Source organism: Aphis gossypii, chromosome 3 (genome assembly GCF_020184175.1).
Source record: "Aphis gossypii isolate Hap1 chromosome 3, ASM2018417v2, whole genome shotgun sequence".
In the NCBI taxonomy this organism is placed as follows: Eukaryota; Metazoa; Arthropoda; class Insecta; order Hemiptera; family Aphididae; genus Aphis; species Aphis gossypii.
Window position 1 is genome coordinate 26,117,142 of NC_065532.1, and position 27,506 is coordinate 26,144,647.

Here is a 27,506-nt window from a genome sequence, read left to right on the forward strand (position 1 = left end):
TCCTAACCATCAAACACTAAACTGTAGCTTTTCGACAATAATTTAATATTATTAGAAAGTTGGCACTGAAATAATCTAAATACATATGTTTTTGAAATAGTGATAACAAAAATTAATGAGACATGAGTTACCTTTGCTTTGGGTAGTTTTAAGTTTGACCTTTCTTTAAAATCCTAACTTATTCAATGCCTGTGAAGTTAGCTCCCGGACATTTAGCACTTATCAATTCTGATAAGGTAGGTAACCGTATTCCTGCATACTCTATTGCCTATTCATATCTTACAAGGGGTTTAAATAAAATTATTTATTTTTCAGATACAATTCAAGATGGATAAATAATAATAATAATTATTATTAATTATTATTTAGAAAAATTAAATTATAATATTCTTAAATATTAATAAGTTATATTATTTACCTATGTGTTAAAGTCTTAAAGACCTCGCATTATGAACAAAAATTATTAATCATTTACAAGTAGCTTATAAAAAATTACATTTAGTATTCTTGGAATCACTAAATAAAACAAATTTTGAATAAAATTTTATTAAGTGCATTTCCAAATACTGTCATTACACGAAAATTGGCGTATACACTATTAAGCATTAATTGTTTACTATCCTATTATTGGACATTACAAATAACAATCCTTCTTATTTATTATAAGATTAAAAAATACAATTTAACACCCTACATACGTAAGTAGACACAAGGACGATTCTACTGCAAAGCACATTTAAGACAGCCGATTCGGAATGAACACCAACATTTATGTTCATCGAACTATTTTTAATGGGAAAATGCCTTTGAACGAAACATTTAAAAATTTGTATATTTCGAAATGAACACAAAAAATACTATTTTCAAAACCATATTTTATAGAAAGGGTAACCAACGTAGATTCAATGTTTAAATATTTTTAAGAGGGCAAGCAGGGAACTTGAGTCTTAGGAAAATGAAACCATATAAACTATATATACGATATTTATGAGTTTACAGGCGATTCGACTGCGCGGTGTAATTTGGAAGGATTATTCGAAATGAACACCAAAATGTATATTTTCCAAACAATTATAAATCGAAAGGACAACAAGTGTAGATTCAAATTTTGTAATTTTTAAATGCGGCACGAGGTGGACTTGGGCTCTAGAAAAATAATATAATAAAAACTATTTGACATTTTACAATATTATATACCGGTCGGCCGGCTAGGATGTGTATTTTGGAACGTTTTTTCGAAATGAACACCAAAAATTATATTTTCCAAACCATTATTAATCGAAAGGGCAACAAGTGTAGATTCAAATTTTGTAATTTTTGAATGCGGCACGAGGTGGACTTGAGCTCCAAAAAAATAATACTTACAATATTAACTTTTTGACGTTTTACGATATTACCGGTCGGCCGGCTAGTATGTGTATTTTGGAACGTTTTTTCGAAATGAACACCAAAAATTATATTTTCCAAACCATTATTAATCGAAAGGGCAACAAGTGTAGATTCAAATTTTGTAATGTTTGAATGCGGCACGAGGTGGACTTGAGCTCCAAAAAAATAATATGATAAAAACTATTTGACATTTTACAATATTATATACCGGTCGGCCGGCTAGGATGTGTATTTTGGAACGTTTTTTCGAAATGAACACCAAAAATTATATTTGCCAAACCATTATTAATCGAAAGGGCAACAAGTGTAGATTCAAATTTTGTAATGTTTGAATGCGGCACGAGGTGGACTTGAGCTCCAAAAAAATAATATGATAAAAACTATTTGACATTTTACAATATTATATACCGGTCGGCCGGCTAGGATGTGTATTTTGGAACGTTTTTTCGAAATGAACACCAAAAATTATATTTTCCAAACCATTATTAATCGAAAGGGCAACAAGTGTAGATTCAAATTTTGTAATTTTTAAATGCGGCACGAGGTGGACTTGGGCTCTAGAAAAATAATATGATAAAAACTATTTGACATTTTACAATATTATATACCGGTCGGCCGGCTAGGATGTGTATTTTGGAACGTTTTTTCGAAATGAACACCAAAAATTATATTTTCCAAACCATTATTAATCGAAAGGGCAACAAGTGTAGATTCAAATTTTGTAATTTTTGAATGCGGCACGAGGTGGACTTGAGCTCCAAAAAAATAATACTTACAATATTAACTTTTTGACGTTTTACGATATTACCGCTCGGCCGGCTAGGATGTGTATTTTGGAACGTTTTTTCGAAATGAACACCAAAAATTATATTTTCCAAACCATTATTAATCGAAAGGGCAACAAGTGTAGATTCAAATTTTGTAATTTTTGAATGCGGCACGAGGTGGACTTGAGCTCCAAAAAAAATAATACTTACAATATCAACTTTTTGACGTTTTACGATATTACCGTTCGGCCGGCTAGGATGTGTATTTTGGAACGTTTTTTCGAAATGAACACCAAAAATTATATTTTCCAAACCATTATTAATCGAAAGGGCAACAAGTGTAGATTCAAAGTTTGTAATTTTTGAATGCGGCACGAGGTGGACTTGAGCTCCAAAAAAAATAATACTTACAATATCAACTTTTTGACGTTTTACGATATTACCGTTCGGCCGGCTAGGATGTGTATTTTGGAACGTTTTTTCGAAATGAACACCAAAAATTATATTTTCCAAACCATTATTAATCGAAAGGGCAACAAGTGTAGATTCAAATTTTGTAATTTTTGAATGCGGCACGAGGTGGACTTGGGCTCTAGAAAAATAATATGATAAAAACTATTTGACATTTTACAATATATATACCGGTCGGCCGGCTAGGATGTGTATTTTGGAACGTTTTTTCGAAATGAACACCAAAAATTATATTTTCCAAACCATTATTAATCGAAAGGGCAACAAGTGTAGATTCAAATTTTGTAATTTTTGAATGCGGCACGAGGTGGACTTGAGCTCCAAAAAAATAATACTTACAATATTAACTTTTTGACGTTTTACGATATTACCGGTCGGCCGGCTAGTATGTGTATTTTGGAACGTTTTTTCGAAATGAACACCAAAAATTATATTTTCCAAACCATTATTAATCGAAAGGGCAACAAGTGTAGATTCAAATTTTGTAATGTTTGAATGCGGCACGAGGTGGAATTGAGCTCCAAAAAAATAATATGATATCAACTTTTTGACGTTTTACGATATTACCGTTCGGCCGGCTAGGATGTGTATTTTGGAACGTTTTTTCGAAATGAACACCAAAAATTATATTTTCCAAACCATTATTAATCGAAAGGGCAACAAGTGTAGATTCAAATTTTGTAATTTTTGAATGCGGCACGAGGTGGACTTGAGCTCCAAAAAAAATAATACTTACAATATCAACTTTTTGACGTTTTACGATATTACCGTTCGGCCGGCTAGGATGTGTATTTTGGAACGTTTTTTCGAAATGAACACCAAAAATTATATTTTCCAAACCATTATTAATCGAAAGGGCAACAAGTGTAGATTCAAATTTTGTAATTTTTGAATGCGGCACGAGGTGGACTTGGGCTCTAGAAAAATAATATGATAAAAACTATTTGACATTTTACAATATTATATACCGGTCGGCCGGCTAGGATGTGTATTTTGGAACGTTTTTTCGAAATGAACACCAAAAATTATATTTTCCAAACCATTATTAATCGAAAGGGCAACAAGTGTAGATTCAAATTTTGTAATTTTTGAATGCGGCACGAGGTGGACTTGAGCTCCAAAAAAATAATACTTACAATATTAACTTTTTGACGTTTTACGATATTACCGCTCGGCCGGCTAGGATGTGTATTTTGGAACGTTTTTTCGAAATGAACACCAAAAATTATATTTTCCAAACCATTATTAATCGAAAGGGCAACAAGTGTAGATTCAAATTTTGTAATTTTTGAATGCGGCACGAGGTGGACTTGAGCTCCAAAAAAAATAATACTTACAATATCAACTTTTTGACGTTTTACGATATTACCGTTCGGCCGGCTAGGATGTGTATTTTGGAACGTTTTTTCGAAATGAACACCAAAAATTATATTTTCCAAACCATTATTAATCGAAAGGGCAACAAGTGTAGATTCAAATTTTGTAATTTTTAAATGCGGCACGAGGTGGACTTGGCTCTAGAAAAATAATATGATAAAAACTATTTGACATTTTACAATATATATACCGGTCGGCCGGCTAGGATGTGTATTTTGGAACGTTTTTTCGAAATGAACACCAAAAATTATATTTTCCAAACCATTATTAATCGAAAGGGCAACAAGTGTAGATTCAAATTTTGTAATTTTTGAATGCGGCACGAGGTGGACTTGGGCTCTAGAAAAATAATATGATAAAAACTATTTGACATTTTACAATATTATATACCGGTCGGCCGGCTAGGATGTGTATTTTGGAACGTTTTTTCGAAATGAACACCAAAAATTATATTTTCCAAACCATTATTAATCGAAAGGGCAACAAGTGTAGATTCAAATTTTGTAATTTTTGAATGCGGCACGAGGTGGACTTGAGCTCCAAAAAAATAATACTTACAATATTAACTTTTTGACGTTTTACGATATTACCGGTCGGCCGGCTAGTATGTGTATTTTGGAACGTTTTTTCGAAATGAACACCAAAAATTATATTTTCCAAACCATTATTAATCGAAAGGGCAACAAGTGTAGATTCAAATTTTGTAATTTTTGAATGCGGCACGAGGTGGACTTGAGCTCCAAAAAAAATAATACTTACAATATCAACTTTTTGACGTTTTACGATATTACCGTTCGGCCGGCTAGGATGTGTATTTTGGAACGTTTTTTCGAAATGAACACCAAAAATTATATTTTCCAAACCATTATTAATCGAAAGGGCAACAAGTGTAGATTCAAATTTTGTAATTTTTAAATGCGGCACGAGGTGGACTTGGGCTCTAGAAAAATAATATGATAAAAACTATTGACATTTTACAATATTATATACCGGTCGGCCGGCTAGGATGTGTATTTTGGAACGTTTTTTCGAAATGAACACCAAAAATTATATTTTCCAAACCATTATTAATCGAAAGGGCAACAAGTGTAGATTCAAATTTTGTAATTTTTGAATGCGGCACGAGGTGGACTTGAGCTCCAAAAAAATAATACTTACAATATTAACTTTTTGACGTTTTACGATATTACCGCTCGGCCGGCTAGGATGTGTATTTTGGAACGTTTTTTCGAAATGAACACCAAAAATTATATTAAAATTATATATATCTAAGGAAGGTAAACTATTAAACCATAAAAAGATACAAAATTTTATCAGACTATTTAGATATTTATTCAATGTAAATTCAAACATCAATTATATTATGTAAAAAGAAAAACATCGAAGTACCTCTACAAAAATCATTACAAAATGAAAAACATCATTTTAACTTTGTTTACATATTTTAGTATTTAATTATTAGTTTGCATTTTAATATTAACTAATCCTTAATGTTATATTTACAATGATGGATTAGAACTTATACACATTCTAATAAAGGTGTTGGCTGTATATGTTTTCTATTTCTAGATTAGAAACAATTACAATTGCAAACTTTATGTTTAAAGCGTTTTTCAGTCTTTTATAACAGAAAATTACAATAACATTGAACATTGAATATAATATAAAACTTATGTTTAAGTATCAGCACTAAATAAATAATTAGATTTTAGTTATTGCATGTAGGTTTATAAATTAGAATATAATTAAACTCAATGAGCATAGTACATAATATCATACTATAGGCTTTACTGCTATAGCTGATATGAGTGATAATGTACAACACAAAATATAAATATAAATAAATAAACATAAAAGTATTTGTTTTTCTTATGAATATTATCGTTGAATTTTGATTATAATTATTATAAGTACTATATAATTACTAGTATTTATAATCAATGATATTATTTATTACAATTTTATTTTGACATTCAAAAGTTTAAAACTGGTAACTATGTGGGTTTAATAATAATTGTAATACATTTAAATGTTATGCGTTATTCTACTATTGTAATAATAATATTACCTATGTATTATATAATATAATGTACCTATGTATTTTGGAGAATGAGAGCTCGGTAGTTCGGTTTTCCTTCACGTTTCCAATGAGTATAAATGTATAATGTATAATAATTAATAGTTGGTATTTCAGTATGATTATAATAAAATTGTAATAAAACCATTGTGTATAAAAAAAAAGTTATGTATAGTTTTTAATGTATTATGTAATTAAATAAAAAATATTAAATAATAATTTTAAAAAAATAATTAAAGGTAATTGTATTATGTATTAGGTATGTAAAAAATTCTGCAGTTCCTGGAAAAAAAAAAAAAAAAATTAAAATCTGAACCTTAGACTTTATTTTTTATACCTACATCCTTAACTAAAATTAAACTCCTAAGTCATTAGTCGCAATCACAACGTTGAACGATTGTTAAAATCGCGTTGTTGGTTTGTGACCTTATCGCGGTCATATATTTTAGCCATTTTAGGGATTTGGGAACGTTTAATACCTACTTCAGTTGAGAATTTGTAAACGTATCGATATGTAAATGTTGGTATGAGCTTTTGTGAATTGTGAATGTGATCGTTTACTAGATTAATACTAATTAGTAGGGTTCTTGCCTTTCTTTCATTAATCATAATATAGGAAAATATTTTTTATTTAAAAATGTGTTTCATTTAATTTCTAAGACGATGGATGTATTTTGTTTTGCCTATTTTTTTTCTTATAAATGCTTTTTTGCTTTTTTTTACCTTTTTTACTTGTAAATGCATTTTTTCTTGTTTAATTTTTCAGTCGATTTTATAATTTATACACAGCTTACGTATTATCGCTAAAAATGGGTTTTATTCTTCGCAATATTTATCGATATCGTCTTATCGAGTAGTATTTGCGGTATGGCCTAATAAGTAAGTTAATATTTAAAATTGTTTTTAACTAATTCTTAGGACAAACCTGGTTAAGAAAAAGGTAATCTATTTATACAAAATAGCATAAACTTAATGTAGTTTAGTAGGTATTCATGTTCATTTTTAATTTGTGTTTTTCTCAAAGTATTATGTGCATTTGAAAGTGTTTAAAAAATGTTCACTATTTTATTTTGTAGTATATTTATGAATTGCCTTTTTATATAAATTAAATGCCTTTTTTACATTTAACTTTGCAATGGAATTAAATAATAATTTTAAATTATTTGTCTAAGTATAGGTACTTACATTTGTTAGGACAGTAATTCCGCGTATGGCCAAATGCCCTGCAGTTGTGGCACATAATTGGTGGCCGTCCACGTGCCCGTCCACGTCTAAAGTTCACGTTGTAATGCCACGATGACCCTGGCGCGGGTTGTGGACTTGTAGTTGCGGGTTGTGGATTTGTGGCTTGTGTGGCCAATTCAACTATATTGTAATAATAATATAACATTTTTTATTTTGTACCTAAATATTATTACCTATATAATTAAGTTTTTAAAATATTATACTGTTGAAACTAACCGACTGATACAATTGATGTAATGGTGCGTCCTAGCGCTTCTAATGCGTTTGTATAAATATTCATGGACGGTGTGGACGTTTGTTCACCATGTCCGCCACGCCCACCATCTCCGCCACGTCCACCACGTCCACCACGTCCACCACGTCCACCACGTCCACCATGTTCACCACGTCCTCTATGGACGGTTATTGATTGGGTGCCACGCCCACGTATAAGCCCGACTTGGTCACGGGCAGGTGTGTATAACGTGGGCGAGGGCCGGTGATGAGCCCTGCCTCTTGGCCATTTTCCTGCCACCATAGAAGTTGTTACTGACCTACAGTTTATAAATTAATAAATTTAATACCAATACCATGATAATAAAAAAATCATTCGATGAATAATTAACTTACAGATTTGGATCACAAATTATGATCTCGAAGTTTTGTGCATTGTCAGCCAGCTTGGACCTAACCAATGCACAAAACCCCGAATAATAGTCCATAATGTCTTGTTTTGGAAATACCCAAATTGACGAACGGAGCCCCAACGATAATGTTTCGTTAATTTGGGTTTCTAAAATACTAAAATAATGGTCGTCTTCACCTTTCAACCAAATTATGAAATGCATATCATTTGCAAATTTGGCCATTACGTGGCCCTTTTTTAATGTGGCCCAAACTCCGTTGTAAATTAATCTGTATTAATAAATTGAAACAAACATTTTAGTTACATGTACCTAGATCAGTATAGATGAAATTTAAAAATTGAAATTAAAAATAACATAAAAATTTTTAAATTTGAATTACTCGTCCTTCAGGTTCAAATTTGTTAGACATCTATCCAACGTCGAATTTGAACTGGCACTATTTAGGTCTACTGGTAATATTAGAACCTCATTTTTATCTGCAGCTGCAGCGTTGTTGGTGCCGCAAAATTCACGGCTTTCCTCCCGCAGAGGTGCCAATCTATGTGGTCGTATTTCAGGCTATATTTACATTTATGATTAAATAGTGACAAATTATTTACGATGAATACAAAATAAAATAAAAAAATCTTACGTTTTCAGGATCACACACTGTGATGATTGTTTGTTGATCGAAAGTGGTTGAAAGCAGACCACGCACCTGATACCAATCCAGCCGATCCAAATTGCACCCAAGCTTTGGAATGATTAATCGATTTATTTTTAAATCGATTAATCGATCCCGCAACTGGTTCAACGAATCGGCCAGAGATTGGAGAGTCGGTTTATGGTGGAATAACACCTTTGTGACAAGGTAAAACACATAAATTTTACCTCCCTCGTCACTCGGATGTAATTCCGCCACACCACCGACCCGGACCTTTTGGTCCATCAGGGCTCCGAGAGCTCCGTACTTCACCCTGCAATTTAAATAGAATTAAATCATTTTAGATTCTGAACGGAGTGAAGAATGTATTGATTTTACAATGATGTATGTTTTTTTTTTTTTTTTTTTTTTGTTTTTTTTTTTTGTGTCTGTGTACAGCATAACTAGTCGAAATAATGCTCCAATTTCAAACTATGGGGGTGGTTTCCGATGTAAAAGTGAATATCCTTGGTGCATTATAGAGGTAAAAAGTTAACATTTTCCAATAGTTTTCAAAAAAATCGAGAAAAACAAAAAAAAAATGACTGAAAAACGGCAATTTTTACGCAAAACCAGTTTTCGACCAAATCGATTTTTTTTTATTGTTGTAATTCAAAAACTAATCACTGAAAATACTTGAAATTTTTACCAAATGTTAATGTCAGTAGTATCTGTATATAGTTAAATTTTCAAAAAATTTTGACTTTTTTTGAGTTATTTATAGATCACTGAAATTTTCGTTTTTTTTGAGAAATTTTTTTTTAAGTGTCGATAAAAAATTTTTGGATGACCAAAAAGTTTTGAAAATTTAATACACGGTTCCTTATGAGTTGTTTTTAATGTAGCTAAAAAAAATTAAAAATCGTTAGTCACAATTTTTTTTTATAAGCGTTTTTAGTTCAAATTTTTACGAAATCTGTCGAAAACGCGAAAATTTGCAAGTAATTTTGAAGTTGAAAAATCATAAAATTTTTTTCTTTTATAACTAAGTTTTGAAAATTTGGTACAAGGTTCTCCATACATTTTTCTTCAAATATCTGTAAAAAAAACTCTACCGGATTCAGACAAAAAATTTTTATGAGTGTTTGAAATTTAAATTTTTACAAAAACCGCGTTAAATAACAGTTTAGCCTCAAACGATTTTTGATATTTGTTATTATTCAAAAAGTATAAGTCGTAGATACTTGAAAATTTTACCAGTTATTAAGATTCGCGTTTTCTTTACGTGATTTAAATTTCAAAATATTTTGACTTTTTTTGAGCTATTTATAGACAACTGAAATTTTCAATTTTTCTGAAAAAATATTTTTGAATTGTCGATAAATTTTTTTTGGCCCTATCAAAATACTTGAAAATTTAATACAAAGTTCCTCATAAGTTATTCTTATAGTGATTAAAAAATTATAAGAATACATAGGCACAATTTTTTTTTATTAGCATTTGAAGTTTAAATATTGACAAAAATTCGTCAAAAGCATGAATATTTGCAAATTATTTTGAAGTTGAAAAATCATAAAATTTTTTGTGTTTATAACTAAGGATTAAAAATACAACACTAAGTTTTCCATAAGTTTTCCTTCAAGTAGCTATAGAGAAAACTCGAAGCATCATTATAGGAAAAATTTTAAGTGCGTTTGAATTTTAAATTTTAACGAAATAGCGTAACGTTAATAATAAAATAATAACGATTTATCCTCAAACGATTTAAATATTTGTTATTATTCAAAAAGTATAAGTCGTAGATACTTGAAAATTTTACCAGTTATTAAGATTCTCGTTTTCTTTACGTGATTTAATTTTCAAAATATTTTGACTTTTTTTGAGCTATTTATAGACAACTGACATTTTCAATTTTTCTGAAAAATTTTTTTTGAAGGGTCGATAAAATTTTTTTGGCCCTATCAAAATACTTGAAAATTTTATACAAAGTTTCTCATATGTTATTCTTATAGTGATTAAAAAATTATAAGAATACATAGGCACAATTTTTTTTTATTAGCATTTGAAGTTCAAATTTTGATGAAAATTCGTCAAAATTATGAATATTTGCAAATTATTTTGTAGTTCAAAATTCATAAAATTGTTTGTATTTATATCTAACGTTAAAAAATTCAACACTAAGTTTTCCATAAGTTTTGCTTCAAAAAGCTATAGAGAAAATTTTAAGAGTCATTATAGGAAAAATGTTTTGAGCGTATGAGTTTCAAATTTTTATGAAATCGGAATATTTGTTTCAAAATAGAATATATGACAATATTTAATTATAATATATTATAGACTGACAAATCATCTCCGTTCAGAATCGTTTTTCGTATACAATGATACTTATCATTGCATTCAAATTTAATCTACCCTGGTCCGAGGTCCACCCCACCCCCTAATGTACAGCAGAGCGGTACCCACTTGCCGACTTTTTTTTTTTTATATATGTGAATCCAAAATGAATACCCTACATATTTGAAATATTTTTTTTTGCCGGTAAATATAATAATAATATAATATAAGATATATATTTTATAAATCTATAATATATAATAATAATAATAATATTATAATGCCAAATATGCTATATAGTTGGATTATTATTACTAATATATACAGTATACACTATAGACCAAATAAAATCGCGACTTATATTTTTTAAAAAATAGCTGATATCACACCAAAAACACTTCGTTATACATTATTCATTATGAAAAAAACTAGTGGTTACTTATTTGTATAATTATAACGAAGTTTTTTTTGTGTGATTTATTATACAGCTATGCGATTTTCTCAGTTTTTTTTTATTATTTTAAATATAATACTACATATTATGCAGATTTTGTGCAGTTTATTTCAGCACATTACAAAATGTTTAAAACATATCATATACATATATAAATTAAAAACTATAATTGCTTGAGTATGTTCGTATTTTTGGAAAATAAAGTTATGAATGATATAAAATGAAGCTATGAATGTACTTACTTGAAGTTTACGGCAATGCCTCTTCCCATTTGGAAGTCCTCGGAGACGCAATGCGCCGTGGCCAACTTTTCATCCACCTTCAGTGCCGCCGATGCCGCTTCAACTTCGGCGAATAAGTCTCGCGACGATAAATTAATAGTAGCCATGCTGAAAATTATGAACATAATATTATCGTGTAATAATTCTTAAAATTTCACATAGGTTATGTAACAAATAATGCAATTAATTAATTTAAACCTTAGTTAAGAAATAAAAATTTTTAAATGTCTTATAAAAGATTATAGTAATGTAAAATTTTAAAGTACTTACAGCACGTAAAATATTTTATGTTAATAGGTAAGTGCAGGTTAAAAATTGGACAGTATATTAACTATATAGGTATTTACAGACTGTGTAAAAGTCAAGTCTCTAAAGGCGTTCAACTATTTGTTGTATACGGCCTTTTATAGACTTTGAGTTGATCACTCCCTTCTCTCACTCTACTGACGTAGGTGTACATGATACACCACAACACCTGGACTGTCAGGCAGCTCATTGGTCGGTAGTCGGCAATCGGCACAAAATATCAGATAAAATTATCAGTGGAGTACATTCAAACTTGCTCTTGTGGGGGGGGGGTTAGGTTAATTATTAAAAAAGTCTAAAATATTAAATAATACAATTTAATAAAATAATAATATATTAGTACCTACATATATATAATTAATAACTAGGGCTGGGATTTTGATACACATGCATCTTTTTTTCTAGTGTTTCAAAACGTTGCTCCGTAAGTATAAAATGTGTTTTGGGTGATGCTGATTAATTTAAAGTACCTAATTTTAGATTCTGAGCGGAGCGATGAATGTATATTGATTTTACAATGTAGTGTGTTTTTTTAGATTCTGAACGAAGTGATGAATGTATTGATTTTACAATGGTGTGTGTTTTTTTTTTTTTTTGTTTTTGTGTCTGTGTACAGCATAACTAGTCGAAATAATGCTCCAATTTCAAACTATGGGGGTGGTTTCCGATGTAAAAGTGAATATCCTTGGTGCATTATAGAGGTAAAAAGTTAACATTTTCCAATAGTTTTCAAAAAAATCGAGAAAAACAAAAAAAAAATGACTGAAAAACGGCAATTTTTACGCAAAACCAGTTTTCGACCAAATCGATTTTTTTTTATTGTTGTAATTCAAAAACTAATCACTGAAAATACTTGAAATTTTCACCAAATGTTAATGTCAGTAGTATCTGTATATAGGTAAATTTTCAAAAAATTTTGATTTTTTTTGAGTTATTTATAGACCACTGAAATTTTCGATTTTTTTGAGAAATTTTTTTTAAAGTGTCGATAAAAAATTTTTGGATGACCAAAAAGTTTTGAAAATTTAATACAAGGTTCCTTATGAGTTGTTTTTATTGTAGCTAAAAAAAATTAAAAATCGTTAGTCACAATTTTTTTTTATAAGAGTTTATAGTTCAAATTTTTACGAAATCTTGGTACAAGGTTCTCCATACATTTTTCTTCAAATATCTGTAAAAAAAACTCTACCGGATTCAGACAAAAAATTTTTATGAGTGTTTAAAATTTAAATTTTTACAAAACCGCGCTAAATAACGGTTTAGCCTCAAACGATTTTTGATATTTGTTATAATTCAAAAAGTATAAGTCGTAGATACTTGAAAATTTTACCAGTTATTAAGATTAGCGTTTTCTTTACGTGATTTAATTTTCAAAATATTTTGACTTTTTTGAGCTATTTATAGACAACTGAAATTTTCAATTTTCTGAAAATTGTTTTTTTATGTGTCGATAAAATCTTTTTGGCCCTATCAAAATACTTGAAAATTTAATGCAAAGTTCCTCATAAGTTATTATTATAGTGATTGAAAAATTATAAGAATACATAGGCACAATTTTTTTTTATTAGCATTTGAAGTTCAATTAATATTGACAAAAATTCGTCAAAACCATGAATATTTGCAAATTATTTTGTAGGTATATTTCATAAAAATTTTTGTATAAGTAGCTAAGAGTTGAAAATTTTTTACAAGGTTTTTCATAAGTTTAACTTACAATTATTATAAAAGAACTTAAATTTTGTTGTATTCAGGCCATTAAAACATAAACCACCTTTTTCACCAACCACTAGAAATTATATCCTAGGCTGACAAATCTTCTTCGTTCAGAATCGTTTTTCGTATACAATGATAACTATCATTGGATTCAAATTTAACACTCCTATAATATATAATAATGATCCATACGGCACCTAATGTACAGCAGAGCGGTACTCACTTGCCCGCTTTTTTTTTTTGTGTCTGTGTACACTAGAAAGTGTCGAAATAATGCTTCGATTTTCGAGTTTTCGACAAAATCGATTTTTTTATATGGTTGTAATTCAAAAACTAATCGGTGTTTGTCGTTTGCGCATCATTAGTACTACAGATAAAAAATTTGGTTGGTTGTTTGAGCATAGCGCATTTTAACAATATAAAGGTAGATACCTACCTGTTATAATGACATGACACGAACGGATGTTACACCACGATAATGGGTTACAATAATATTAATAACTGATAACTTATATATTAAAAGTTTAAGAACCACGGTTAGAGATTTATACGAAAATCAACAATATCTACAAGTTTTTGGTCTTGTTAGGTTAGCTTTTTATTTCATTAAAAATATCAACAGTTTTTCATATTAACGGTAATATTAAATTTAAATATTTCGTTTAAAATTATAAAATGACTACATTACATGTCATAAAATCGAAGAGAGGTGCTCCATCAATAATAGTACATGATTATAAATATACAAAGTGTAACACACTGAACACAGGTGATATAATATGGAAATGCCCGAAAAAAACGTGCTATGCTTCAGTGAAAACTGACGATCGACCAGTACTCTTAGAATCCCGTTGCACTCATAATCATTATTCTCTTTCACCTAGTGATATCAAAAAATTTAAAGTAAGTTTTCAGGATTGAGATTTTATAGCATTTGCATATTTCTTATGAGATGCTTAAAAAAAATTTTATTTTGCTTTTTTTGCATATTTTGTGATTTTTTATTTCATCGATTCCTAGACTGTAGAAAACTCGTCTCCGATCAGAATCGTTTTTCGTATACAATGATATTATATCATCATCGTATTATATTTTCATGATATACTGATTTAAAAAATGACTTTTTTAATGCATATTTTTGCATGTTTTGACATTTTTATATTTTATGATTTTAATTGTATATTTCAATGTTTTTTTTTTTGTTGCTTTTTATGTATGATATATTTATAGTTTCGATTAATAACAAAATTAATTAATAGGTATATACTTGTAGGAATAAACTTTTTTATAAGACTTAGGTATAGATCAATAATCGAGGAAATAAAATACGTAAACTAAAATAAGAAAATATCAGTTAAGATTATAATATGATCGAGCATTGACCTTATTTCATCATTTTTCAAAAAATATAGATTAGGTATATTTACTATCTATACCCTCTACAATAATTTATATTTATTATATTATTGTTATATTTATATAGGTATATCAGTACCACCAGTAGCGGTGCTACTAGATTAGATTATATTGATTATAATTTATATTTGTCATGGCAGTATTATAGTTTTGAGATGTTACAATTATACCACCTACCTGTATTAGATTTAGATATGAAGCTATAATTGCTTCAAATTGTCTTATATCCCTCCACTATAGGCCAGTGGCGTATATATAAATTAATTATTAATTATATTTTCGTACTTTTTGTTCAACTTTTGTCCCCGGACTTTTCGTCCGGGATTTACTTACACATTATACATGACCAGGGCTCGGATTTTATAGCACTAAAATGTACTAAAATATGCGCTATAATATGCCCCTAAATACACAAAAAAAAAGTTTTAAAGTTTTAATAAAAATTGTGAATAATAAAAAATAAAAATAAATGATAAAAAAGCGGGTAAGTGGGTACCACTCTGCTATACGTTAGGTGCCGTATGAATCACTATTATGTATTATAGCAGTGTTAAATTTGAATCCAATGATAGGTATCATTGTATACGAAAAACGATTCTGAACAAAGATGATTTGTCAGCCTAGGATATAATTTCCAGTAGTTGGTGAAAAAGGTGCCAGGTGGTTTATGTTTTAATGGCCTGAATACACTAAAATTTAAGTTAAAAAAAAAACACACACAACATTGTAAAATCAATATACATTCATCGCTCCGCTCAGAATCTAAAATGTATACTACAAACTTTTTTTTTTTAAATTTTAGGTAATACTACTTGAATTTATTGATTCATTTAATTATAAAGTATAAACGCTTTTTGAGTAGGTATGGCAATTATTCAAAATTGTCATATTGTTATGTACATAGTTTCATACCATATAATATAAATTAGTATTATGAAAATACGAAATAAAAGTTATATTAATATAGCAAATTAGCCGAAAATTACAACACAGCTTAAAAAATTGTACTAAAAACTAAAAATCCTTTAAAAACTTATGCAAAAAATAGCAAAATAAAATTACATATTTGAAGTCTCTGATGTATAAAACAAAATTATAGCTTACTCTACAATTTTTATCTGTATCCAATAAAAATAAGCAAATGCTATAAAATTCGAGTTCTGTATACCTACATGCATTACAATTTACAATGCATTACAATACATTAGTAATACGGTACCTATTTACAATAACCTTATAAGTTATAATAATATGTTTACTGCAACTTCAGTTAACACTTAAGGGTCCCGGTGCCAGTTTTTAAAATTTTCCAAAATTCTATAAAATTTGATACTTTAACTGCCACCTCAGACAGACTGATAATAATAATAATAATATATATTATTATATACTGATCTACGACAATAAAGATATCTTTATTGTAGTAGAATGTAGATGTTAATAGGTACCAATTCGGAAAATTAAAAAAATATGTGGTCGTAGCATATAATATAGTTCACATATTTCTTCTATTGAATGAGAATTATAAATTGTATTGCTAACACTACGGGTACGGTCAATGCCATTATGGGTAAATATAATAATATTATTAATATTATGAATTTATTAATAAATTAACTTAGTTTTTTATAAATAACCCGTTTGGTGAGTCGGGCAATAACGAATTTCTACAGAGAAATGTTGCCATATTATTCTTATTTCATCGCACTCGTCACTCCAGCACTACGGTGTACCGTGTACGTCGTACACTCGTACGACAACAATAGTCAATAATATTTAATTATAATTATTATCATTTAGAATAACTGATCATAATATCTCTTGTTTATTTCCTTATATAATTACAACAGATTATAATATATATAATAGTCTGACTACAAACACAGAATATAATATTGTATATTGTCTATTGATATATTTTCATGAATAAAGTTTTAGAAATAATGTGTTGGAATGAGTTATACGGGAAGCGCCGAGTAATCCTAAATCATGATATATCTATTTTTACATCAAGACTTAAAGGGGCCCCCAAAAAATATTACAAGCTCGGGGCCTGGGGCAAAATGGTCCGCCCCCTCCCCTTCAGAACGGCCTTGGTGGTGGCTGGTACAATAATAATAACTAATAAGTATATATCAATAGCTAATAATCACGAGTAATTATTATTATTATTATATATATATCTTTAATCGTGGTAATAATAGAAAAATATACTCATTGTCAATGTGCTAAGCTGATAACTGAATTAAACAACACTATGAAAGTTATTTTAAATTTAGTGCTCTTAAATAATTATTTCTTATTTCTAATTATAGTTATTTTTTCCGTGGTTATTTTTTCATGGTCTAAATTGTAACTCCAATTAACTGTCAAAATCTATCGTCCATAACATAATGAATGTAATGATTAATGAATAATATATAATATAATAATATATTTGTTAATGATAAGAACGAAAATTGTTAAAAAGATATTTTCGGCAAACTGCCGACGCGTGACGGTACGATTTATAAATTACATATCACGACAATCGATTACCGATGATAACAATTTTATCATAGCTAAAATTATCCGCTTAAATTATAGCTGTTATATACATATTGGCTAATATGTACTGGCAAAAACAAAATATTAAACAATTTTTTTTTTTAATTATTATTTTATTATGATTGAAAACAGAAATACAACAAAACAATTAAGTAACAACGTACAATAACAAAAAAAGTATTATACAATTTTTTTTAATTTTTTCATTAAGCCATAATAAATATAAATGCATTTTTATATTGCATTTTTTGAATTTTTTAAGTCATTTTTGCATTTTTTAAGGGCATTTTTTGAGATTTTTTAGGGCATTAAATCTCAGCCCTATTAATAACTATTATAATAATGTAATTAAAATATAATATATTATATATTATTATATTATAATTGTTTTAAATTTTTAAATCTACAATATTTACAATATTATGGTAGATAACAAAATACAAATATGAATGTACAAGCATAGGTGCATCGGTGCATGCAATATTAATTTTATTTCTAATATATAGGTATAATTTCTAAAATATAATTCTTATAAATGATTTATATGTAGTCAATCCTCAGTATAATGTTATCGGAGATTTTTATCCCCGGACTTTTTTTCCGATTGATAGTATTATTACATAATTTATAAAAAAATTATTATAAATTATTTATATTTAATTTAATTTGATATGCCCGTTGCATAACCTTACATATTCTTGATAATTTTATTTTTTAGAAATTTATTAACTTGTTGGACTGAATTCAGAAATATTTTTCCCAAAAAATAAACCGATTATTGATTTTGGTATACCTATTTAGTTATCAAATACGGAAATATGCTATTAATAGTTGTGCTGGGCTTCTACAGTTTGTGGTCCCCAGTGATCGACACTCTTCCTCCCGGCCAAAGGTTGTTGCACCACTGCTTGCACGTAGTTCTAAATTCCAGGATGGGGAAAGGGTTATTGTGAATTGTGTTTTTCTATAAAATCATTAAAATCGGTGCGTTGATCGTTAGCGGTCAACAAACAAACACGTCTGTTGTGTCTCGTACAGTCGTGTATTATACTATTGCTATCGTAGACGTAATATTATAACAGATTTGTTAATTTCGATTTTCAAATCACCCACGAGACCCCGTGTATTATTATTATTTTTTTTAAATATACTGATTTTTTTTTACTGTGTTTAAGCATCAAAATGACAAAAATAAATATTCAGAAGCTGATTGCCGTTTTGAAAGAAAACGGATGCACTCCTTGTCAGTGGAAAAATTTAAAATGTAGTGATGACATCATCATTAAGTCTTGCAAAACATGTTTTAATCAAAATACATGTTTGAAAAATCGAATAAGAATTAGACGAGTAAGTGTAGTAAACTTCATAAGTAACTTATAATATACAAAAAAAAGTATTGTACATTTGTACCTTTTTACATATTATGTCATATTATACTGTATCTAAATGAATAAAATAAACCCATATAAACACAATTGCATATTAGATTTACATGGTTCACTGTTGGATATTCTTATGAGTTATGGTGGGAGTAACATTTTGGAAAGCAAGTATCAAAATAGATTGTGTTTGATATTTCGCTCAAGTATTTTTGTTATTAATTATACAAATGTCCAATATTATAGCTTATAATTCCAAAATTTAATTACAGATAAAAAAAATAAATATTGTGTTACGTAGGGGTAGGGTGTGTTACTAAATTATCCATTAATCATAATTCATAATATAGTATAGTATAATATAAGTCATGTCGTTACGTATTACGTAGCTACGTAAGTATAATATTATATATATATTGCCGGGAAAGTCTTCGGGGTAATCTCATCTAATTTTATATTTTAGTTTTGGTATCCATGCAAGATGTAAAAGTTGTACCACTAACACAGATATAGATAATAAATAATTAAAATAGGTTTATTATCTATATCTGTGACCACTAACGATATTCGACGGAATATCGCCATATTGGATTAGGTTATAATAATATAAATTATAATGTACCTACCTACTTGTAATTTGTAAATACTATATTTAATATTATAGTATGTCTACTTGATTTATTATTTTACTAAAATCATAATATCCAATTTGTAAAGTTATGTGTGATATTATAAGAATAGATAATAATATATTACATTATAATTATATTATAATCTATATAGATATAATAAATATAAATGATATAAAAAATATTGGACCTTCAGCCTATAAACATAAAAATACATTTTGTAAATTGTTTTGATCCAAATTTAGAAAAAATAATAATATGCAAAATTCCAAAATTAAAACCCTAAAAAATATTTTCTCATAATTTTTTAATAGTCTCAGTAGTCTCACATTAGGTACCCAAAATAGAATAAACAATATTGCTTGAATTATGGTTATTTTGACTATAGCATATTGAGTTTAGAGTGAGAAAAGTAATAATAAAGTTAGTAGGTAATTTGTTATATTATAGAAGTCGTCCAAGTCTGAGCATAGCTATACAACTGAGTACAATGTGTTGGTACTATAACATGAAAAAATTGAAATTGTACCTATAATTAACATAGTGTTATGTACATTGGTTGGCCATAAATCATAATAATTGTTTAAATATTTAAATGCACAGAAAATATTTTCAAATCCTATAGTATAACTTCTTGGTAAAATTGTGGTACCCGTACCATATTCACCATATCTTATATGTCAACAATAATTTATATTTTATTTCAGATATTGGTAGACAGGAGGAATAATGTTTTGGAATTATACAATCAGTTTGAAGTAGAAAAAAAGAATTTCACTAACAAAGTGAGGGCAGTACTGAATGAGCTACCATTTGAAGTGATGCACATAGACTCTGAAATTGTTATTGAAATTTGCAAGAGGTTAGGACTAGTATGGAATGCTACTAAATGGAAAGTAGAAGCATTGAAAAATCATAACAAAGTAACTTTAACATTGCGTAGTATTATTAAACAAGACAGTAAAAAGGTAACAAAACCAAATGAAAAGGTAATGTTGTATACAAATATAGGACATGAGTCTGTTGGTGATGATTTTTTATCTAGTTCTAGGGTAATGGAGACAAGTATAGCAACAAATGAGATACCTGAGCATGGATCTTTATTGTTAAAACCAAATCTAGAGGAGTCAACTGTTGATGAGTTTATCACTCCAACAAAACAAAATGAAGCTACTTTCTCTATGGGTTGTGTTAATGATATTAAGGAGAAAATATCAGAGGTGGAAAATGTCATTACAGATAAATATACTCCTAAGAAAGAGGTAATGTGTGGTTCCAATGCAGAACAGTTATCTGTTGTTGATGAAACTTTATATAATTTTAGGTTGATACAGAGAAATGATGACATTATGGAAGTTGCATCTATCTATTCGTCCAGTGTAGAGAATATGTTGGATACTTCTAATGATACTGTATTGTTGGAAGAAAGTCCTAAAGAGTCAAATTTTGTGTTTGTGACTCCTACTCAAAGGAATTTTACCACAGGAATTCCCAGAAGAAAATTATTTCATGATAATATAACTGGAAGCTCATTGTTTGAATCTAATTATTCAATTGATTTACTCAGAAACACTGGTAAAACGAGGGACAAATTTATTAGTCCAATAAAGAGTCCATTAAAACGTTTAAATGATAGACATTTTAATAAAAGCCCTGGGGAGCTTTTACCACATGGTTCTAAGAATGTGTCTCCTCTAAACATTGAAGGAGAATATTATGAGTGTAACTTCAAAGAAGGGGAATTTATAATTCCAAAAGATGAATGGAATCATATATTTGAAGACGGAAAACTAAATACAAAAAGGTATTTATTAAAAATAAAATTATTTCAATTTGTTGATATATTTATATATATGTATAGGTTGATTTTTTAAGTATGCTCACCCCTATTTTTCTTTAATACTAATTTTAATAAAATTATGATTTTTAGAACTAAAGACTTAAAGGCCATATTTTCAAATTTCTGATATTTTTTGTACTACTTAAGGAGTGTCCTGTGGGCGATACTAACTTCTATTTTTCAAATGAAAACCCCTTTTTTTACTGAAAATTATTTAGCGAATAATTTTCTTGAAAACTTTTATGAAATAAATGTTATATCAACAATAATAATACTTAAAAATGGTTTTATAAATATAAAAACTAACTATGTAATTAAATGTAGTATTAATTATTTTACTAGGATCACTTTTATAAATTATTTATATTGATAAATCATTAGTAATTACTAACTTTTTAAAATTGTTTAAGCTCCCTGTTTACTTAACAAAGTTACATAAATAAAAAACTACCTAGGTACTGGCTTGAATATTGATTTAGATGCATCAAAATTATCAAAAAAATCTGCTCATTAATAAAAAATAAAAAAGAATTCTATTTAAAAAACTGTAAATTTGTATTGTCGCAGTAGTACAAAAAATGTCCTTCAAGTGTATTTAAAAATTCTAAATTTTAATAAATGCATAATTTAACCATAGAAATAGGACGAGCATGATTAAAAATTCACCCTATATACCTAATATATGACTTATTACATTATATTTAATTTGTTTGATTTACCGTTCTTTTAATTAATCTTAAAAAATCGAACATTTTATTATAGTTAGTTATATAAATTATAAAATAGTTAAATTAAATCATCTTAAAAATAATGTATATTATAGAAAAGATATTGTTAAGCTTATATTATATTATAAAAGTTATGAGTTTATGACTAGTGTATAATATACGAATAATAAATACTGAAATAACTAATAACATAGGTTAGGTTAGGTTTTCATCAATGATGCATTTAACATAGTTACCTAATAATTAAAAATAATTTAAATAAACATTTTGCAATTAAATTGGTAAATGACAAAATATTATTCTTAAATGCCCACTAAAAGAACAAAAATAATAATAAAAATAAGCAAATTATGTACAACAACAATAATATAATACTAAATAATAGGTGCTATAATTAAAAGGTTGTTACATAAACATTTTCGTTTCAGTCAGTACATCTCATAGGCTTTTTGTTATATTTTAATTATAAAGCAAGTATAATTATTTTGAGATGTACAAACAATTTATAATTTTAAAATGCTTATATAACCATAAAATCAAAATATAACAAATATTCTATGCTATGCCTTAGATAATAATCTTATCTTAAAATTTTATAAGAGGCCAATTCATTCTAATTGTAAAACTAACAGAGCTAAACGTGATCTGCCTAGTGTAATATTTGCTATGTTAGGCACTTATAAGCTTGAGACAATAAATGTTGTTGTAACGTCATCTTAAGTATTTATAGTACACCTTCATAAAATATTATTAAAAATGTATAATGATAAATCATTAATTGTTAAACACAAAATTCTTAACAGTATAAACAACTGGAGTTAATTTTAAGTATTAAATTTGTATACATTTTTTAAGCAAGTAGGTATGTAAAAATAATTTATTTATAGTAAAATAAAAATTTTAATTTGTATTCAAATAAAAGAAGTGGTTTTATTGAAGTATAATGTAAAATTATTAGCATTTCCTCAGTAACTATATGATTGTTTTATTCTTATATTTCAGGTATCCTGGTGTTTTCAGGAAACATCTTCAGGCTGTGAATAACACTTGTATATTGTATTAAAAAGCTGGAATACATTAAGACTGAAAAATCAATGAAGCTGAAGATGTATTGTAAACATAGTGGTTGTAAGAAGTTCAAACTACACATTTTGCCTACTGGTGAAAAAGCAATTGTCAAAGTTTACAGCACGAGTAAAAACTTTAATCATAAAGCAGATGCTCGATACACTACTCAAATTAGAGGAGTTGAGCGAAAAATTATTGCAGAAAAAATTAAAGAGAAAAGTGCTTTTAAGTATAGGCAAGAATGTGTATTATCAGTTTCACCTATTAAATTAATGAAATGTGGAAATTTGCAAACAATTAAATCTCCTTCGATGTTAAGGAAATTAAATAGTGAACAACAGTTAAAAGGGGATTTTAACCGAAATGATCACTTTGATGTAGTTTTAATGGCCAAAGAACATCCATGGTTGAATATGAAAGTTCCAGAAAGCATAGAAGAGCCATTAAATGTGACATGGGCAAGCCAACAGCAGTTGGCAATAGTTGAAAGTTTATTTAAACAAGGAGCGTTAACAACTATTCATGTGGATTCAACAGGATCAGTTAGGCCCCCTCAGAACTCAACGAAATTAACAATTTATTATTATGCTTGTGTAGTACGTATAGGTAAAATTGAAACCGTGTGCCCAATAACTGATATGGTAAGTGCAACGCATGATAGAGAAACAGTTACAGAATGGTTGAAATGTTTGAAAGAGCTAGTAATTGCAAAAGATCCAAGTGTCTGGCCACCTTTCAAAAATGTTGTAACTGATTTTAGTTGGGCTTTTATGCATGGTATTTCTAAAGCATGGAATGGTAAAGAAACAATATTTGAATACCTGGATATGTGTCATAGAATATTAACTGGAAGAGAAACATTGTCTTCTTGCACAGTAGTTATTACTTCTTGTACAAACCATTATGTCAAAAATATTTTGAACCATGTTAAACGATATTATCCAGATGATGAAAAAACAGCATTTTACATAGCCAGATGTGTTGGGTTGGTGTTTGAAATGAAAAATTATGAAGAAATCAAACATTGGTTTAAGTTGCTGGCGACTATAATCTTGTCAGAAAAGTCAACGGAAATGTGTAAAACAGCAAGTATGGAAATAAAATCATACCTACGAACAAACCATGGATTAGTTGAGACTGAAATTGAAAAGTTTGATGACGATCAAAATTACTCTTGTGGTAAAACCACAGACACCTCGTATTATGCCGAACGAAAGAAATCTGCATTTTATCATGATTTTAAACAAATATTTGACAGTGTGAAAAAATTGTAAATATTCCCTCACACGGACATGATAATTTAGATGTTAATAGTATGTATTCAGAAGAGTATTTGTTACATTTCCTTATTGAAAATGTGCCATACATACCTCTGTGGACAAAAGTCATGACTAATCTTATTCATCTGGAAGAACGCCAGAGTAATGCATCAGTAGAAAGTTGGTTTAATTTAGTGAAAAATCATATTTTAGCAGGCCAAAGGAGAATGAAATGTGGTAGGTTTATTGAAAAGATAACTCAATATGAAGCTCAATGCTTTAGACAGATTGAATTACAAATACCTAAACGCATATGTGCCATTAATAAAAAAGCTGATTGTGACGAAGACAACCTGCATTTAAATACTCCAGAAACTTGGAAAAAGAAAGGAAAACGTCCAGCATTCTTGAGAAACAATAATAAAATTTTAGGCAAAAATTATGGTGAAAACCAACAAAATTTTTTGTCATTAAATCTACAGAGCCAAGATAAAATACTAAAACAGAGTGTTGTATTACATTCAAAAGAAGATGAGCTTAATAATGATCATCTCACTGTTTGCAGTCAAACAGATCAACCAATTGTGCGCAGTTTGGATATAGGTGCGCAATTATTTAATAACCTCAGTGACGTCAGTGATCACGATTATGTATTAACAAGAGAAAATAGTACAAATCCAAGAGTCATTGAGAATATAAATAAAGCTGTTGTTAATACTTCACCTGTGGCTTCGACTACCCAAATTCTATCAGACACTTCTTATGGGCACGCAGTCGTATGGGAATCGTCAAATGATAAGTCTCCAACTGGAAATTACAGCTTATACCGTACGAACAAATTGGTGAAAGATCCAATGTATTACATGAAGTCTTATCGTGGAGTTGAGAAATATGTGGTATCGCTAATTTCTTTTGAAAATGAAGAAATAGAAATATCTTCTATAGATTTTTTGCGTTTGAACACTAAAGGCGATACTTGTATGCTTTGGTTACATAATAAAGAAATATGGTGTTTGTTACAGATATTTTTGGAAAGAAATTCAAGGTCTTGGATCACTAAGAAGAGACAGGATTTAGGCTGTGTAAGTCCAGACCAATCTTACTATATGTTCAATCTTGGTAGGAGTGTTAAAGATTCTACTGCTAACAGACCTGAGTGGATTGATTCATCAAGGTTAATAATACCTTTACTGGAAAACAACCATTGGACATTAATCTATGTAGATTTTATAAAAAAAACAGTAAGTTATTTAAACTCTATAGAATGCGTACATAACAATATGGAGAAGAGAAATCATTGGAGGGATAGAGTTCTGAATGTTTTGTGTGGTGTGCCTAAAACATGGAAACCCAAGCAAAACATAGGTGATATAAAAAAATGGAAAGATATGTTTGTCCAAATACCATATCAAGATGATGGGTTTAACTGTGGTGTATTTATGTTGTACTTTGCAAATCAATTAATGAGTAATAAAAGAATAATAAATGTTTTTAATCCAAACAGTTATCGCTCAAACTTACAGGATTTGGTACTATCAAGTTCAAAGTGTATGAAGAACATATGCTTAATTTGTGGAAAAGACGAAGGGAGTTTTAAACAAAATTATAATTGTGAAATGGATAGTACAATGGTTCAGTGTGGGTCTTGTACTAGATGGCTGCATATTCCATGTTTACCAGCAATTGAGCAAAAAGAATTTGAAAACCCAGATTGGATTTGTGGACTGTGCTCAAATCAATGTCTGACTATCTAAAATACATTCTTATAAACATAATTAATGTGTGTGTTATAACATTCATATGTTTTTCACATTAATTTGATGTATTTTATTTATTAACGATCACATTTAAATTGATGGCTCTTTGATTTTTAAATTCCACTCAATTAGAATTGAGGAAATATGAGCATCAAGATTTATTCAAAAAATTATGTTTTAGTGATTACTCATGATTTTAAATTCTACTCAATAAGTTTTGAGGAAATAACAGTGTCATTAATTGTTAAAACAATTTTTATTTTAAATAGAAAATGACTAAAGTTGGATAAAACTTTAAATTTGAAAAACAATTAGTAACATTATCTATATTATCTTATATCAATTTTACATTATCTCAGTAATAATTTTTTTAAATTAATTTATATTTAAAGTTCAAACTATTTTCGTATAACTTTTGTTGGTTAGACTAATTAAAAATTGATTTGTCCAACTTTGAGTCACTTATATAAAAGAGTTCATTCAAGCGTTTACAATAATTCCACTCATTTAATTTTGAGGAAATGTAAGGCATTCATATTCAATTTTATTTTTTAGAAGAATATGTCTACAATGTACTCTATAAGCGGCATAATAGCTAATAATGATTAGATATAATGGTTTATTGATAAAATGAGTTTGTCATGGAAAACTATTGGTATATAGTAATTAATAGTGAAATTTCAAACACTTGTTTGTGTATAAAATGTTGTTTACTATGCATATTATGTGTGTGTTTTATAGTTTAGCTGTAAAAACAAAGAATAGTGGGTTTTTAGGCCTACAGGGGATCTTTTTACCACTTTAAAAACTTAAAAGAAACGAATCTAAATGCAATACCTCATGGGTAGATTTGGAAATTTGCATTAATAGTACATTGTTCGCACAAATAAGTATCTAATTCAAATTGTGAACCACAATACACCATATAGGTCAGGGGTGGTGAACCTACGGCACACGTGTCAAAAAACTGGTCAAATTTCAATGCTTTAAAATTATAAAATTTTGGTTATAATTGGGTATAGTAAGATAACAGACATACACATGTTTAAACCGATGGACTGGACAACAGAAAAAAATTTAATAAATCTGTAATTTAATTTTTATCCTTAGAAAATATAATTTCCTTTGGGCACGTAAACAGTTTTTAAAACCTTAATTTGAAAATTTTGGCACTTGACCCAAAAAAGGTTCGTCACCCCTGATAAAGGTAGTATTTACTAT

The 27,506-nt window shown here is 28.4% G+C and overlaps 4 protein-coding genes across 4 annotated transcripts in view; 2 read left to right on the forward strand and 2 right to left on the reverse strand.

The window, feature by feature from the left end:
- Positions 1-26: 26 nt before the first annotated feature.
- Positions 27-27,506, forward strand: part of LOC114131454 (ATP synthase subunit O, mitochondrial) — a 32,000-nt gene continuing 4,520 nt past the window's right edge. The window contains exon 1 of the mRNA XM_027996674.2: positions 27-176. The gene's annotated coding sequence lies outside the window, so the exon portion shown is untranslated. The remainder of the gene's footprint in view (positions 177-27,506) is intronic.
- On the reverse strand, positions 5,735-8,206 carry LOC126550938 (uncharacterized). The gene is made up of 4 exons (XM_050203567.1): positions 7,936-8,206; positions 7,543-7,859; positions 7,267-7,446; positions 5,735-6,363 (listed from the first exon to the last, which is right to left on the reverse strand). Coding segments are annotated over exons 1-4 (738 nt in total). The 5' UTR covers positions 8,175-8,206; the 3' UTR covers positions 5,735-6,361.
- On the reverse strand, positions 8,328-11,790 carry LOC126551076 (ADP-ribose glycohydrolase OARD1-like). The gene is made up of 3 exons (XM_050203829.1): positions 11,605-11,790; positions 8,584-8,908; positions 8,328-8,510 (listed from the first exon to the last, which is right to left on the reverse strand). The coding sequence occupies exons 1-3, from the start codon at positions 11,766-11,768 to the stop codon at positions 8,328-8,330; spliced, it is 672 nt and encodes a 223-aa protein (XP_050059786.1). The 5' UTR covers positions 11,769-11,790.
- Positions 24,788-26,125, forward strand: LOC126550939 (uncharacterized). Its single transcript, XM_050203570.1, has 2 exons — positions 24,788-25,769; positions 26,033-26,125. Exons 1-2 carry the CDS (start codon positions 25,383-25,385, stop codon positions 26,123-26,125), a joined length of 480 nt encoding a protein of 159 aa, XP_050059527.1. The 5' UTR covers positions 24,788-25,382.

Bases quoted from the DNA above. Each gene is read 5' to 3' on its own strand.
- LOC126550938 (XM_050203567.1), bottom strand. From the start codon at position 8,174: ATGGCCAAATTTGCAAATGATATGCATTTCATAATTTGGTTGAAAGGT. The intron at 7,860-7,935 runs GTAAGTTAATTA...TATAAACTGTAG, and splicing joins ATAATTTGTGATCCAAATCT to GTCAGTAACAACTTCTATGG. The intron at 7,447-7,542 runs GTTAGTTTCAAC...ATTACAATATAG, and splicing joins TACATCAATTGTATCAGTCG to TTGAATTGGCCACACAAGCC.
- LOC126551076 (XM_050203829.1), bottom strand. From the start codon at position 11,768: ATGTTCATAATTTTCAGCATGGCTACTATTAATTTATCGTCGCGAGAC. The intron at 8,909-11,604 runs GTAAGTACATTC...TTTAAATTGCAG, and splicing joins GGCATTGCCGTAAACTTCAA to GGTGAAGTACGGAGCTCTCG. The intron at 8,511-8,583 runs GTAAGATTTTTT...ATGTAAATATAG, and splicing joins CAGTGTGTGATCCTGAAAAC to CCTGAAATACGACCACATAG.
- LOC126550939 (XM_050203570.1), top strand. From the start codon at position 25,383: ATGTATTACATGAAGTCTTATCGTGGAGTTGAGAAATATGTGGTATCG. The intron at 25,770-26,032 runs GTAAGTTATTTA...TAATCCAAACAG, and splicing joins TAGATTTTATAAAAAAAACA to TTATCGCTCAAACTTACAGG.